The sequence below is a fragment of the Lissotriton helveticus genome, chromosome 7 (assembly GCF_964261635.1).
Source record: "Lissotriton helveticus chromosome 7, aLisHel1.1, whole genome shotgun sequence".
Classification (NCBI taxonomy): Eukaryota; Metazoa; Chordata; class Amphibia; order Caudata; family Salamandridae; genus Lissotriton; species Lissotriton helveticus.
The window spans coordinates 1656445734-1656462563 of NC_136068.1; the positions used below are offsets into that span (position 1 = coordinate 1656445734).

The 16830-nt window shown below is 45.9% G+C and overlaps 1 protein-coding gene across 1 annotated transcript in view; it reads right to left on the minus strand.

Moving 5' to 3' along the window:
• Positions 1-229: 229 nt before the first annotated feature.
• Positions 230-16830, minus strand: part of LOC144767596 (alpha-tectorin-like) — a 295475-nt gene continuing 278874 nt past the window's right edge. The window contains exon 4 of the mRNA XM_078651005.1: positions 230-1133. Within this exon, the coding sequence (XP_078507131.1) occupies positions 781-1133 (353 nt within the window). The 3' untranslated portion in view covers positions 230-780. The remainder of the gene's footprint in view (positions 1134-16830) is intronic.

Here is a 16830-nt window from a genome sequence, read left to right on the forward strand (position 1 = left end):
ACATACCAAAATTCATGTTGTAAATTCTAATTGTGAATACTATGCAGGGCCGGACTGGGAACCGAAATCGGCCCTGGCAAACTGCTCTGTCGGCCCCCCTGAGGGGGAGGAAGAAGGGGCAGGCAAGCTGTATGCCAGGGGTGGTTTTGGGTGATTTTGTTACAGGGGGCTGATAATGCCGGCCCCCGGTAACAAAAACGCCCCCCAGGGGCCTAAAAGCAGCTCCCATCCTAGCAGCCCAAAGGGGAAACGCCCGATGCCCACTACGGCCAGTCCAGCACTGATACTATGCCACATTCTGACACCGCAACTTCAGAATAGAATGTATTTACCACACTCTGTAATTATCCCACTTTGGCAACTGGTATTAAGCTGGTGCTTAAATACGAATCCTCCTTTTCTGCTGTATAGACCATCTAGGCCTTAAGCATTTTCCCTTAGCAGATTTTCCTAGTCCATTACTGAGCTCCAATGTGAGAACATTGGAGCTTAGTAATAGACTAGGAACATTTGCTGGTCAGATGTGCGCCCTTGTGCCTGGTATCTACTACTTGCTCCTCAAGTCTGTCGAAATGGACCCCAGGGACTGAGATTAACACACTACACACCGTTCAATGGATTATTATTGAACATTTTAATACACTGTTTCCCGCCTGATAGACACATCTGGTTGTGTCCCAAGCAATCTGTAGGGAGTCACTTATAAGCAGAGAAAATTGCTAGCAGGACTAAATGAATGGGAAGCTGCCTCCTTTAATAACTGAGCTCTCAATAGGGTTCCTATGTACGGCATTCACTTGGGAGGATGCAGTCACCTTTATGATTGACAAATCCTTTATTACAAACACAGCCAGGAGCACACATGTCGGGGCAGGGAAATGATGCTTGGTTGTAGTTATTGCAGGTTCTCTGGCATTGCACATCACAGGCACTGTAATAGGCATTTTCTGGACATGAGTCACAATTCTCTTTCAGTACACAGCTCTGAGAATCTTCATGCTCCAGGACGTACCCGGCATCACAGATACAGTCAGCGACACACTTCTTGTTGCATTGCTTGATCACATTTCGATCTGCACAGTTTGCTTGACAACTAGCACCACAAAATGTATAATGTTGGTTTTGGGGGCATTCTGTGGAAGAAGGTAATAAAAGTTATTGGCACAAAGACAAAAACATTTTAATCCAACAAGTCCTGGTTTAATGCTGGAAATCTCAATGGGCTCTTTGAAGTATCTTTCCTTCTCTTAAGCTGGCTTAGTAATGAACCGAGCGTGGTAATAAATTCAAAGCATAAATAACTAAAAGACACCAGATGCGGACACGAGTTACCGCACCTCACAGGAAGTTCCAACAAAATAAGTTTCGCACAATTCTTTTCCGGTACCTGCTGTTGTTCAGTACCACTGTCCAACAGAAATTGAAAATGTAATAAGTGGAATGGTGCACATGAAGATATGGTTGCCCACAGCAACCCCATTTGTATTTCAAAATATATTTATTCCTTCTTTTATTCATATCAATAAAACAGTTTTTTTCATAAGAGCATCCAGCCAACGCGTTTCAAAATAAGTCACAAACATTATATATTGTATTAAGTGAATATTGGCGTCCCGTTTCAGACAGCATGTTCGTCATCAAAGTCTTTGTTGACAAACATGGCGTTTGCAACATTTATTATTTAATTATTTATTTATTTATTTCACTTATAAAGCGCGCTATCACCTCGCGAGGCATCCTGGCTCTGGCAGACTCGAAAGAAAAAAGGAGGGGGCAGCTGATAACAGGCTAAGGATTTGGAAAAAGACAGGTTTTCAAATGCTTTCTAAAAGCAAGAAGGCCGGTGACCTGCCAGAGTTCAGTGGGAAGAGAGTTCCAGAGCTTGGCCGCAGCCACACAGAGCGATCTACCTCCTGCTCTGGAACTCCTAAACCTCGGTACGGTCACCAACCTGGCAGAGGAGGAGCGTAGACTACGGGCTGGCACATGCCATGAAATCTTCCTTTGTAAGCAGGCTGGGCCTAACCCGTGGAGGGCTTTAAAGGTCAGACAGAGGGACTTAAATGTCACCCTCTGCCTCACTGGGAGCCAATGCAGCTGAGCCAGAGCCCCTGAGGAGGAAGATCTAGTTGGCCACCCCAGGGCTAATTTTGCAGTGGTGGACTGGAGTCTCTGGAGTCTGTCCAGGAGATAGCTATGGGACTCCAGCAGCAAGGCGTTGCAGTAGTCTAACCTACTGAGCACTGTGCAATGCACCACCTCTATTCAAGCAGGGGGCGGTAACAAGGGCAGGATTTTTCTCAGGAGGCGAATGATGGTCAAGCAGCCAGCTGCCACCTTTGAAACCTGCGCCTCCAGGGTGAGATCACTATTGAACATCACACCCAGATTCCGTACTACCTTCACAGGCTGGACCTGTGGAGAATAATCCGTTGGCCAGAAATTGCTAGGCAGAAGAGAATGAACCCTGGGCCTTGGACAAAATAACACCTCGGTCTTTCCTGTGTTAAATTGCAAAGAGTTTGCTTTCAACCATTCCGCTGTGGCTCGCAGGCAGTTGTGAAATTCCTCCAAAGAGGTAGATTTGTTTCCCTCCAAGAAAAGAATCAATTGCGTGTCATCAGCGTAGTTAACAATTTCGATCTGATATTGTTTGGTGACCGCTTTTAAGGGCTTCATATAGATGTTAAAAAGTATTGGACTAACTGCCGAGCCTTGAGGGACACCGTGCAAAATGGTAGAGAAGGAGGACTGAAAAGGAGGAAGGGACACAGCTTGTTCCCTACCCTGGAGGAAGGACTAAAACCACCCAAGGGCACTCCCTGCCACCCCTAACTCTCTCAACCCGTCCAACAAAATGCCAAGGTTCACTGTATCGAAGGCGGCAGACAGGTCAAGCAGGATCAAAACCCCTGCCTGTCCCCTAACTGCCCGCCAACGTAGCTCGTCCAGCACGGTCACAAGGGCCGTCACAGTGCAATGAGCTGGGCGGAAGCCAAATTGAACATCCTCCAGGAGCTTGTGCTGTTCAAGATGTCTGGAGAGGGTGCAAGCCACCACCCGCTCTACAATTTTTGCTGGATAGGGTAGGAGCGAGATAGGCCTAAAGTTCTTAAGGCAGTCTGGATCAAGGGTGGGCTTTTTCAGGAAGGGGGTCACCACCGCTTGTTTCCACTGAGGTGGAACCACTCCACTAGCAAGCGACTGGTTCCACACCATTCGAAGCGTGGGGAAGAGCTCAAGCTCGAACTCCTTCCAGATTTTAAGTGTTATGTAACATGATATTTATCAAGGTATCATTCTGGATAGACTCATTTCTGTATACTATGTGACAGGACAAATGCTTGGACTGGATGGATGACATCCGTGATTAGGATTACAATTGGATGCCAAAATTCACTTATATAATATATGATGTTTGTCATCACAATCTTGGCCCAAGTCAAGGAGGCCATTTTCTGTATATAGCCTTTTATTTCGTAACATAATCAGAAGAGAAACTTCTGCTGACTCCCAGCTGAAGCTTTGGCCTAGCAGCTGACTGACATCTCTGTAATGAGTGTCCAGTTCGTGACCAAGACAGGGTCATACATTTTTACCCACCAGGTAAAGGGATTAAATCATCCAGAAGTGGGTTGTCTTGGCAGCTCATGCATTTCCTCCCTAGACATGTAGGTTAGGGTTACCATCATAGGAGTACTCTTGATTCTTATTATCTTTTATATGTATGCATATATGACCTGTCTCAACAAGATGGTGGAACTCTTTTTTGTATTCACTTTGTTGACATTCATTATAACCTTTGTTTGCTTCAGTCTATTAATCAGCGCAGTCCATTTTTCTATGGAAGAATCACTATGGTTCAATAAATATTTAAAACACCCCATTGTGTATTCTTTGTATATTTCTCTGAGCAGAAGAGAGCACGAGTAACTGGGACAAAAGTTTGAAGTCTTTCACTACAGTTCCTAAGGAAAAAGAGTTGTCATGTTCAATGGTTGCCAGACCTGTTCGCTAGCTGCTTAGGTTTAGGGGGTCTAGCGGTGGCACTGTGAGCTAATCGGTCCAAGGCACACCATAGCCTGAGCGAGTGCATCAAATCAGTCTGAAACCATCCTAAATGTACGTCATCTGCAAACGTACATTTCCTGGAGATTAGTGGAAAGAACATGACAGCATTTTGTGATTTTTGGAGCTATTTCTCACTATAAACATTAACATCCAATATCTCCAGTTGTTCTAATTTGATTTTTGTTGTTTTGGTCTTGTTTGTTTAATAAACTATGTTATATTTTCCTAATCTGGTGTGGGATCCTTGTTGTGTAGTCTTTTAAATGTTCTTACTGTTTGAAGTGTTGCACAAATACTTTACACATTGCCTCTAAGTTAAGCATGACTTATCTGTGCCAAGTTACTGGAAAGTGAACACAGGTTAATTTAGGCTGTGCCTGTACCTTACAATGACTAGGATTGTAGTTGCTGCTTGACCAAGGTTAACTCCCCACTCAACCAGAAAACGCAGTTTCTAACACAAGTCAACACTACTACTACTGCTTTTCCTTTGAAGGGTTCTATGCTAAATTCTAAACCATTAGTACTGAATTAGCTTTTATTGCCGTAGTGGATGAATGACACTAGTTGATTAACAAAGGTGCAAAGCATATTTGATTCACCTTGATTCTCAGCCACTTTGACACCATCTTCCATGACATTTCATTGTCCAGACTCTATGATACTGGGATTAAGCATGCTGCCATTGACTGAATTACCTCTTACTGTCAAGATTGCATGCAAACTGTGAAGGTTTTTTCGTATTTCTTCACAACAAAATTAGTGCATCATGGAGTTCAACTAGGGACCTTCTTTGATGCTCACTTTGTAAAAATATATATATCACTCTTCTGGACCCCCTCATCAGCCCATAAGACTTTACTTTTATGATCTACGTGGCTGACACAACATTTTTCACCTGCTTAGGCAGTTCAGGGGGCAGGATAAAAGATGAATCAAAAGTTCTCACTCAGCAATGCACAAGAACATATTCCTCACATTTGGTGGCTCTTTTGAGAATTAGTTGGACTCCTGCTGGCTCCTTGATCTTGCCCCCACCCCCACCTACTCTAGTCACTGCTTTGAAATACCTTGGATTCTTCCTGGTAACTTCTCTAAAACTGCATTCTCGGGTATACGTAATTCATTTTTTCCGCATTGTCATCCCATATTGTTGCCATTTACTGGAGCCTATATTTCTATGGCTCAAAAGCTTTGTGAATTTTACTTCTGCTAACTTGAAGTAAAGTGCCTGCACCCAATTGGTATATTTAACTTACCTGTATGTGCCTAGTATGTTGTAGAAGGTGCTCCTGTGCCTGAAAGTTAAATACCACCAGTGGACAACACCTTTTGGGCCATCCACTACAGTGTTAACATAGCTTTAGGCCTAACCTGTGTAGCCTGGCTGTAGCAGTAAAAAATCTGAAATCCATAAAGCCACTAGTCACATAAAAACACATTCTTAAGTATTATGATACCCCTATGTAGGCCTTCTAGCGCACAAGGCAGGGTGCATGGTATTTTAAAAGTAGGCAGAAATGTAATGTTAACATGTGTTTGCAGTAACTATCACTCAAAGCGAAATACGTTTCACTGTGGCAGGCCTAGATCTGCGATGGAGAAGTGTGGCTCAATGGTTAGAGCGGCAGACCCTGATGCAGAGGTGTATCCCGGCACTAGGGTTCAATTCCCCGCCTCGGCGGGTCTTGGGCTCAAAAATTCCACGGACCTGATAATTCTCGCCTCGGTGCCTATTCCAATCATGGAGTCCCACTCTGCAACTCTGGGCAATAGCTTGCTTAATCTCCACAACGGCCCCCACAACGCTAAGGATCCCTGGCCTCCACCTTGGGGGTGCCCAGGAGTGGACACCTCACAGGGAAAGCCAGGATGGGTTCCACAGCGGTATTCGTACAAGCGCCTTGAGACCCTTGCGGGTGAGTAGTGCGCTATACAAGTATCAATTTACATTTATATACAGATTAGAATTCTAATATTGTATCTAAGGAATGGGACTATCTATAGAGGTATTTTTGGAATCCATGATTTTCTCAGTGAAATAAGTAGATTTTGCCTCGTTTATAGTTTCCTTGTATTTAGCTAAGGCATTTCCATAATGCTTTTTTATCATATTCTGAGTATTCCTTTCTCCAGAACCTTTCTTTGGCTCTGCAGATTTTTTTAAGGTCTTTTAATTTGGTGTTATATCATGGGGCCGAGTTTATTTTTGGCTCTTACACTAGTTTCAGGAGCTAGGATTACCACCGCCTGTTCCAACCAGTGATTGAGATTTATCTCAGCTTGGTCAGGATCGGTGTCCAAAATAGTGTTCTGTAATTGCAGCGTGTTTTGGAGATCAAAAGGGTTAATTTGTTTCCACGAACGTGACGTCTTTGGTATGTTGGTGCCAAAGCTTCTATTTAGGGGACCAGTTGTATGGACTTTAAAAAAGACTGCACTATGGTCCGTCCAAGGTAAGGATAGTATCTTGGTAAAGTGTGTCTGTGCGTGATTTGTAAAAAATACCATCCAGGTTGTGTTTACCTGTATGTGTTTGCTCAGTTACTATTTGCTTTAGACCTAGGCAAAGGAATCGGTCTGTTAGAGTCCATGTTGTCAATTGCCTCCAAATGGAAATTAAAATCTCCCAACACAATAAAATTAGAGTGTGCCATACATGATTCCATAACATTCAAAATGGATTCAATGAACGTATTTCTAGGTCCCGGTGGTCTATATATTAGAAGTCCATTAAGGGAATCAGTGCTGGTAGCTTTGAAAGTAAACAGACTAGCCTCTTCTTTAAAATGAGGAATTTCGGAGAAGATTGCTTTAATGTGTGAGCGATAGACAATAGCCACCCCTCCCCCTCTTTGTCCTACCCTGTCAATCCTATATAAATCATAGCCCGGTGGTATAGCGACATTTAGGTCTGGTTCAGAAGAGAGATGAGACCAAGTCTCCGTAAGGAACAATATGTCTGGCGAGTGAAACTCAATAAAATCAGCAAGTTTGTGCCTATGTTTAGGAAGTGATCTAGTGTTCAGTAGGACACTTGTTAAGGTACGCTTATTACCGAAACGTGTATCGAACGGAGTAAAGCCTACCTCTTCAGAGGGAGGAAATATTGAATGACTTTTATGAAAGGCAAGATGGCAGATAGGGCACACTAATGCCTGAAAGTCATCTCCTAGAGAGATGGGCTGACAAACATTATCCTTAGTTGTGTATTGTAGATTCATTAGAGTCGACTTGGTATAAGTTATTCTTGAAATTTGACCAGGGGGTGTGGCGCAAGGCGTGACCCGGCCGCGGACGGGCGCAGACGGGCTTGCCTTTGGCGGGCCCGCTGCACCCGTCCTCTGCGCGGTCGCGAGAGCATTTGCTTTTATAGGCTGAGGTGGAGGGAAAGTGCTCGGCAACTAGAGTGCTGAACACTCCAAAGATGGCGGCTCGCCCACAAAATGCGGGACCGTCGTGAAGAGAGTATTTAGTTTGGACGTGTGCGCAAGAAACAGAGTGATGACAAACAATTTAAAAGCATGACATTTTCAAAAACGATTTTTCCTATTTGGCAATTACCAGGTACCCCCAGCTGCTGTGTTCAATTCCCCTGGGACTACGCGAATTCAATAGTGCTGCGCGGTGGCAAGAGCATTTGCTTTTATAGGCTGAGGTGGAGGGAAAGTGCTCAGCAACTAGAGGGCTGACCTCCACAAAGATGGCGGCTCGCCAACAAGATGCGGGGCCGTCAGGAAGTGAGTATTTAGTTTGGACGTTTGCGCAAGAAACAGAGTGATAACAAACAATTTAAAAGCATTCAATTTTTAAGAACACATTTTCCTAGTTGGCAATTAACAGGTACCCCCCAGCTGCCATGTTAAATTCCCCTGCTACTACGAGAATTCAATAGCGTGCAGAGTGTGTGACTTGCACATCAGTCTTGTGTTTGTTTGATCATCAATGTGTCTTGAGTTTGTTTGTGTAGACTTTGTGGCCCTGCTGCTCCTCACTGGCATTGTGTTTGTGTTTCTCATGCATTGCAGGCACATGGTGCCTTTTCTCCTCCTGTATGGCATGGTATGTGTGGCATGGTGTGTGTGGTGTAATGCCATCCTCTATGTGTGCCACTTGTAGCTAGCCATTGTGGGTCTGCACTCCCTCTATTTATGTATGTCTACTACTGACATGCAAGTCAGTTGACTTTGATGCCAGCGGTCCCCTTGGTTTACATGTGCATGTGCCTCACCATCACTTCATTTGTGAGACTGTGCCTTGGGGTGCAGTTCTTGGGCCAAGAGTGATGTTCCACTCTGGACATTGCCGCAATGGTTTATGTGTGATGTTCTTGTGCTATTAATCAGTGAGGATTGCTCATGTGCACTTAAGCTGGGTGTGCTGCCCAGGGCTCTGGTGGAGATGGTTCTGCTCTTTGATCCCAGAGTGGTGCATCCTGTTGTTGTGTTGGATGTCTGTATATTGGCTGTGGTATTGCTTCACTTCCTGGGTATGCTGTTGTATTTGTGCTGTGCTGATTTGTGGTGTGTGTGTTGAGGTTGTGTAAGTCATGTCTGTGTGTGGCTGTTGTACTTGTTGTGCACACACTGCTTGTTGTGCATACAGTGCTGTGTTTGTGTCCTTGGCACTGCCTGATGTGCATCCCCTGATGTCATGTGGTGTTTGTTGATTTTAATTTTCATATGCATCTGTGGTTAGTTTGATGTGGCATTGTAGTTCTGTGCAGGTGCACTTCTTGTGTGATTTGTGGTATGTTGTGTGTGTTTTGTTCCTGAGTGATGATGTTGTGCACTCATGTTGTATCTGTGCTCCCATTGCGTTTCCACAGTTTGGCTGACAGGATATGTCTGTTCCTGTTGGGGTTCTGTGTGTGTTCCTGTGGTGTTTGTGTGTTGTTTTAAGGCAGGCATCTGTTCAGGCTTCCCTGTGTGTGTGTTATGTTTGTAGCTACACCCAGGGTGTGTGTTTGTTTGTTTGTGTATGTGCTGGCAAGGATTATCAGCCTTCAGTGTGTGTGGCAATGGTGTTGTGTGTTCCTTGTCAGCCAGTCCTGCAGTCGCTGTCTCCCTGGTTGTTTGTTGTGTGGTGCAGGGTGTGTATTGTGCTTGCTTGTTGCTGTGCTTGTTGCTTGTTGCTGTGCATGGGGTTGCACAGGATGGGCACCTGGCCTGTGACTTGATGGGGTGTGTTGATGTGTGGTTGGGGGTGGTGTGTCCTTGTGGTGTTTGGGCACTGCTCATGCCTTGGAGTGGCCCTGCCTTCTACATTGTGCACATGTGTTGACCACTGCGGTGACGTGAGCAGGACGTTGCTGCTAGTTTACGGTCAATGTGTGTCCAGGATGCAGTAGGTTGACTTGGTAGCAGGTGGGTCATGTGTGGGTGCCCTTGTGGATGTGTTGCTACCCCCAGCAGGGTGTCTGTGGTGGAATTGCACCCTGTGTCAGCCTGTGTGTTGGGTGTTGTATTTGTATAGTTGCTTACCTGCGGCGCCGTCCACGGATGCCCATTTGATAGTAGTGCTGTAGCAGGTACATCACCGGATGCATAAGTAGGGCTGGGTCCATGACATTCATGACCGGGTGGTGTGGACCGGGTCTCTGCTGTCCCGCTCCGCTGTCGAGTTTCCGCCGTCTCAGGTTGTGCGGTGTCTCTGCAGCGGTGCGTCTGCCTGTTTGGGCCATCCTAATTTGTGGAGCGGGGTGGACGTCATTCCGCACGGTGGTGAGTCTCCAATGGCTCCCACTGCCGCGGTGACGGGCGCACTTTGATGACGGTGCCCGGCGCTCGGCGGCAGACGGGAAATGACCTATGTTTTGCTATACAAATATGGCAGATGTGAGTACCGCTGCTCGCGGGCGGAAAAAGGCATTTTTCCGCCCACACCAGCACTGCGGTGGTGCCACCGCCCGACATCCTAATGGACCCCTAAATGTTGAGCAAAAACAAATATATGAGAAAGTGAGACAACAGATTGACCATGGATAACTTCATGAAAAGAAAGAGTGCTCATGCATGTCATTTCAACCTATCCGAATGTATGTGAGTGGACAAGCTGGAACAGAAAAAAGTTTTTTTAATTAAAGTATTTATAAGTTATCCACAAAAAAACAACTGAGTCGCATTTGTCTTTTGTTGTCACTGCTCCAACTAGGTTGGCAACATACAACATTAAAGGAATTACTTTACATCGTTTACTAATGGTACCAGTAGAGCATGAAAACAAATTGGAATACCACAAACTATCTGGAGAAGCTTGTTGTGAAGTTTCAAGAGTCTTGAAGAAAATGAAACGTCTTATTATTGATGAGGTAAGCATGGTATCAAACTTAATGCTTGCGTTTGTGCATTTAAGAATGCAGCAAATTCTTAAAACAGAGTACGACGTGTTATTTGGAGAAAAACGGGAAGCATCCTTTACAACGCAACATTTACCACGCAGTGCCTTTACGACGCAACTTTTACAACACCAACCATTACAACGCATTGCGCTGGGGGGCGCTCTAGGATAGGGAATAAGTTTAATTTGCTATCCAACACCTTCCCTAGTGTTCACGGGGACTGGAGTTGGAATAGTAAATTAAACTATTCTCTATCAAGCACCCCAAAGCGCTATGCGTTGTAAAGTTTTGCGTTGTAAAAACCGTGTTGTAAAGGCATGCAATGTAAAAGCATGCGTTGTAATGTCATACATCCGAGAAAAACATTTCATAGTTTTTGTAGATCTACTGCAACTGAACCCTTGTAAGAGGACAACCAGTATTGAGCATGAAGACACAAGAAAGTCTCTGGGTAGTGTTGGAAACGTGAACATGGGGTCATATTTTGAATCCAAAGAACTCATTACAAATATGCGACAAGCAAATGATGTTGATTATGGAACTATTCTCCAAGATATAAGAATTTGACTATTGACTGAACATGGCAACTAAGCTTTGCAGACTCGATTACTTTCCAATTTGTTTCCAAATGAAAACGTAGTTCCTGAGAAAATATATATGAAAATTGCAGAAAACAAATCTGTACTCAGCTTAATGCCAACATTGCGTCAGTGTTCTATAGTCAACTAACAACTTTTGAAACTGGAAAATGAAGAAATAATAAAAATGGAAGCCATCGATGAAATAGAGCATGAAGGAATCACTATTATTTCGAACGAAAAATGTAAAGACAAAATTGGATTCTTTAGAAAAATCAATATAGAAAAACTGCTGGTTTAGAAAAGAATCTATATGCATGTAGAAACTGGCAGATCATTTTAAGGCGTAATTTAGATGTACAAAACGGTTTAGTTAATGGAGCAATGGGCAAAGTTGTGGATTTAGTTAATTACCAAAATATAGATGGTATTGAATTCTTAAAGATTACATTTGATCAGATTGAAGAAGTTGAAGAAATTGGTTGTTGTTCTGTTCTTTTTTTGCTTGTTAAAGATTTATATGTCCGTAGAAAACAGTTTCCAGTTTCTCGGGCATATGCAGTCACTATTCATAAATCTCAAGGTTTAAGTGTTGACAGTGCTTTGGTGAACATTGGAAATACTGTGTTTAAAGAGGAAATGGCATATATTGCTTTGTGGTGAGTCAGAACATTATCTGGTTTGTTTTTCATTGATTTTGATGATACAAAGGTTACTGCAGATGCCAACTATGTCAAAAAGTACAATGGGTTAAGAAGAACATATGCTCCTAATTTAGGTCAGTATTAAGCGTGGGCGTAAAATCCATTTAGTTAGCGGAATTTGCGGAATTTGCCCAAAAATCCGCAAATTCGCAACCTGCGAATTTTTTTGATTGGTCGCGCTTGAAAAATACAATATTGCGCGCGCTGCGTTGACTTACCGTGATTCTGTGTTCGCCGAGTTGTTTTTCTCCCGGTTTGTGTGCGCCATTTTGGATCTTGCTGCGTGATCGCGCGAGAGTTTTTCAACCGCGATTACGTCATCGCGGCTCGCAATCTTGCACAGCGGGAGTTTGACAATGCGAGTACGTCATAAGGGCCCGCGCTCACGCATTGCGGGAGTAAACAATGCCGAACACGTAGATGCGGCGCGCAGCTGACTTCCGGCGGGAGATTTAAACAGCTTGCTTTCCCGAAATTGCAAACATTGCAATTCTGCACAAGAAATTCACCGCAGGCAGCATAAACCTTCTGAAAATTATGATTTTGATCAGAATAACTCCTCCGATTGACATTTGGCTGCACTTTTTGGTGCAAGGAGTCCATTTTTGAGGGGGGGGAGGAAAGAAGTGCCCCAGAGTCTCCAACTTCCTGTTCCTGTCCAGCAGGCTCCTCCAAGTGCTTTGTCCATTTCCTGGTCACTTTTGATTCGGATCTGGAGCTGGAAGGATTACTTTTTGTGGCTGCTGCTGAATATTTGTATTTGAGGACTTTTTGGACTTTGGAGTTTGGATCTCTTTTGGACTTGCGATTTTACAAGTAAGTTGGTGTTGTTTGTTTGGGGCATTGAAGTTGCTGCAACTACAGTTTTAAAACTTTTTCACAACTTTAAAAAATATATATTGTGGGTAGCCACAGTATCCCGTAGGCCCAGGGTTAGTCATGGGTGCATGATACAACTGTTTCTGTGATTTTTTTAACTTAATTCTCATTTATGTCATGGAATTTTAGCTCACTGTTATATGCTGATATTTTTTTTTTGGGGTGCCTGTAAAGCCTTACTAGCCAGTAGGCCCAGGGGTAGTGAGTGGTGCATGGACCAAGTCTTTCTGTGGGGTGTCTTTAATTTAGACATCATTGAGGGCATGGATGGCATTGGATTGTGGTGATTTTGTATGTTTTTCAACTTTTTGGGGGGTTGTTGGGGCCTGGCCATGTGGGTGGGGGCCATTTTGAGGCCTGGTCCAGGGCAGGGCCTGGCCATGTGTCTGGGGGTCAAGGGCCCATTTTGAAGCCAGATAGTGTGCTAAGGTCTGCACCCAGTTTGCCTTGCTTTCTTCCATTAGGCCCAGGGGTACTCAGTGGTGCAAGGACCAAGTCTTTCTGTGGGGTGTCTTGAATTTAAACATCATTGAGGACATGGATGGCATTGGATTGTGGTGATTTTTGTGTGTTTTTTTACTTTTTGGGGTGTTGTTGGGGCCTGGCCATGTGGGTGGCGGCCATTTTGAGGCCTGGTCCAGGCAGGGCCTGGCCATGTGGCTTGGGGTCAAGGGCCCATTTTGAAGCCAGGCAGTGTGCTCACGCCTGCACCCAGTTTGCCTTGCTTTCTTCCATAAGGCCCAGGTGTACTCAGTGGTGCATGGACCAAGTCTTTCTGTGGGGTGTCTTGTATTTAAACATCATTGAGGGCATGGATGGCATTGGATTGTGGTGAATTTTGTGTGTTTTTTTTAAACTTTTTGGGGTGTTGTTGGGGCCTGGCCATGTGGGTGGGGGCCATTTTGAGGCCTGGTCCAGGCAAGGCCTGGCCATGTGGCTTGGGGTCAAGGGCCCATTTTGAAGCCAGGCAGTGTGCTCACGCCTGCACCCAGTTTGCCTTGCTTTCTTCCATAAGGCCCAGGTGTACTCAGTGGTGCATGGACCAAGTCTTTCTGTGGGGTGTCTTGATTTAAACATCATTGAGGGCATGGATGGCATTGGATTGTGGTGATTGTGTGTGTGTTTTTCAACTTTTTGGGGTGTTGTTGGGGCCTGGCCATGTGGGTAGGGGCCATTTTGAGGCCTGGCCCAGGCAGGGCCTGGCCATGTGGCTGGGGGTCAAGGGCCCATTTTGAAGCCAGGCAGTGTGCTCAGGCCTGCACCCAGTTTGCCCTGCTTTCTTCCATTAGTCCCCGGGGTACTCAGTGGTGCATGGACCAAGTCTTTCTGTGGGGTGTCTTGAATTTACACATCATTGAGGGCATGGATGGCATTGTATTGTGGTGATTTTTGTGTGTTTTTCAACTTTTTGGGGTGTTATTGGGGCCTGGCCATGTGGGTGGGGGCCATTTTAAGGCCTGGTCCAGTCAGGGCCTGGCCATGTGGCTGGGGGACAAGGGGCCATTTTCAAGCCAGGCAATGTGCTCTGAGCCATAGGCCTGCACCCAGCCTGGCCTGCTTTCACCCATTATGCCGAGGGGTAGTGAGTGGTGCATGTAGCAAGGCTTTGTGTGGGGCCTCTTGAATTTAAACATCATTGAGGGCATGGATGGCATTGGATTGTGTTGATTTTTCTGTGTTTTTCGACTTTGTGGTGTGTTGTTGGGGCTTGGCCATGTGGGTGGGGGCCGTTTTGAGGCCTGGTCCAGGCAAGGCCTGGCCGTGTGGCTGGGGGACAAGGGGCCCTTTTGAAGCCAGGCAGTGTGCTCTGAGCCATAGGCCTGCACCCAGCCTGCCCTGCTTTCACCCATTATGCCCAGGGGTAGTGAGTGGTGCATGGACCAATGCTTTGTGTGGGGCCTCTTGAACTTAAACATCATTGAGGGCATGGATGGCATTGGATTGTGTTGATTTTTGTGTTTTATTTTACTTTTTAGGGTGTTGTTGGGGCCTTGCCATGTGGTTGGGGCCATTTTGAGGCCTGGTCCAGGCAGGGCCTGGCCATGTGGCTGGTGGTCAAGGGCCCATTTTGAAGCCAGGCAGTGTGCTCAGGCCTGCACCCAGTTTGCCTTGCTTTCTTCCATTAGGCCCAGGGGTAGTGAGTGGTGCATGGACCAAGTCTTTCTGTGGTGTGTCTTGAATTTAAACATCATTGAGGGCATGGATGGCATTGGATTGTGGTGATTTTTGTGTGTTTTTTGACTTTGTGGGGTGTTTAACTGATGTTCCTCTGGCTTCCTTCGCTTTTAGGTGCATAAGGGAACCACCAGTGCCAGGAAGAAGTCCTGCGGTGGTGTGTGCAGCACAACGTCACGTGATGTCAGGTGTGGCCACAGACAAGACAACTCTGCAACTCATGCAACTGCTGCCTGCTGTTCTGACATCTGAAGAAGATGGGCCCAAAGAAAGGTGGCCATAGCGCCTCAGCGAAAAAAGTTGCCACTGCCAGTAAGAAGGAGCAGAAGAAGCTAGTGGCACCACCTACCAAGTAGACTGGTTGGCCCACCGACACCTTTTTTGGGAAAAAAAAACTACGCCTGCAGCAGCAGCGGTGTCCACCGGGGACCAAGCTGGAAGCAGCACCTCCGCTTAATTGGGCTCAGTGCCACCACGCCAAGTTAGGTCCAAGACCATGAGTGCTGCTGAGGCAGCCACTTTACTTTCTCAATCACCATCGACCAGTGATGTTGGCTCATCACAAGAAAGCACCATCCAATCAACGCCGGGTGTAACTCAGCTGACGAGTGTTCAACAACCACAGATGCAACGACAACCACAGGTGCAACTAGTACAAGTGCAAGTACATGGGCAAGGAGAGGCACAAGGAGAGGCGCAAGGAGAGGCGCAAGGAGAGGCGCAAGGAGAGGCGCAAGTAGAGGCGCAAGGAGAGGCGCATGGAGAGGTGCATGGAGAGGTGCAACTAGAGGTTCATGGAGTGGCACAACTGACTACAATGCTTGTTCCTCCAGAAGTAGGGGCACATCAGGAAATTGATATTCAAGCGGAGGTATCATCCGAGGAAGCCACTCCTCCTGATGATGATCCATTGCCTTCCAGATCCCCAGCAAGAAAAAGGTCAAGGAGGGCTGCTACTACTACTACTACAAGTTCTTTTTCAAGCCCCCTTCATTCTGATGACCTTGATCTTGATTGGAACACAGCAATGCAGTCTGACAGTGAGGCACGCCATGAGCCGACAAAGGTAGCTAAGCCTAAAAGGAAGGTTCCCGCAAGGCTTCGACTTATGGGTGATGACGACGAACAAGAAGTGGTGTCTTCTGCTGCTGATGAACAGTCTGACGACGACCCAGTCATCACAGACGTCACTCCAGCCCCAGCGGGCATGCAGCAGATAGACATTTTCACCCTATCCCGAATGTCTGCTGAGCTGGATGTGGGTGGCGTGGCACTGGTACCACCACCAACGCAGTTAACTACCACACCAACACCGCCTACAGCTTCCATATTTTTTAGTCAGAAGGGCCGGCAGGGACCTCCATCCAGCTCGACCTCCATTACCTCAAGTAGTGGTGCTGTAAGTGAACAAGAGAAACTAATTCAGCCACGCCCATCCTCCACCTCTTACTGCTAGCGAAAAGGCAGAAAACATGGTTGTTTGTTCGATTTGTAAAGTATTAGTTAGTCGGGGTAAGCTTGGTACCAACTATGGTACCAGAGGCCAGAGAGGTCATCTCAAAAAACACCACACTATCCAGTGGGATGCGCACCTAAGGAACATCCGGGAAGCCAAAAGTAGAACTGACCCAAATGAATCAATTCACAATGCACCTGATGCTGATGAGGGTCTGATTGTGCAGGGGGGAAGTCAAGTACCGACCGACATTTTTTCTGGTACACCCAGTACCCCTGGCAGCAGCACTGCAGTGGTAGCACTCACACCCTCTACCCCTGCAACATGTATGAGGCACACTAAGAGTCTGGGAGAGACACCAATGTGAAAAAGTACATCAATGAACCTAACTGGTATGAAGAAGTCTGCATAATCATCATCACGTAAAACGGTCCAGCCCACCATTAGAAGCGGATGCGCCATTTGAACGCAACCACCCAACGGCACGTCTGTATAACGCTGGCTAAAATGCTAGCGCTGGACCTTCTCCCTTTTTCTTTCGTGGAAGGGGTGGGTTTTCTAGAATTTGTGGCAACAGTCTGCCCTAAATGGAAGGTTCCTAGCCGGTCCTATTTTGCCAGTGTTGCG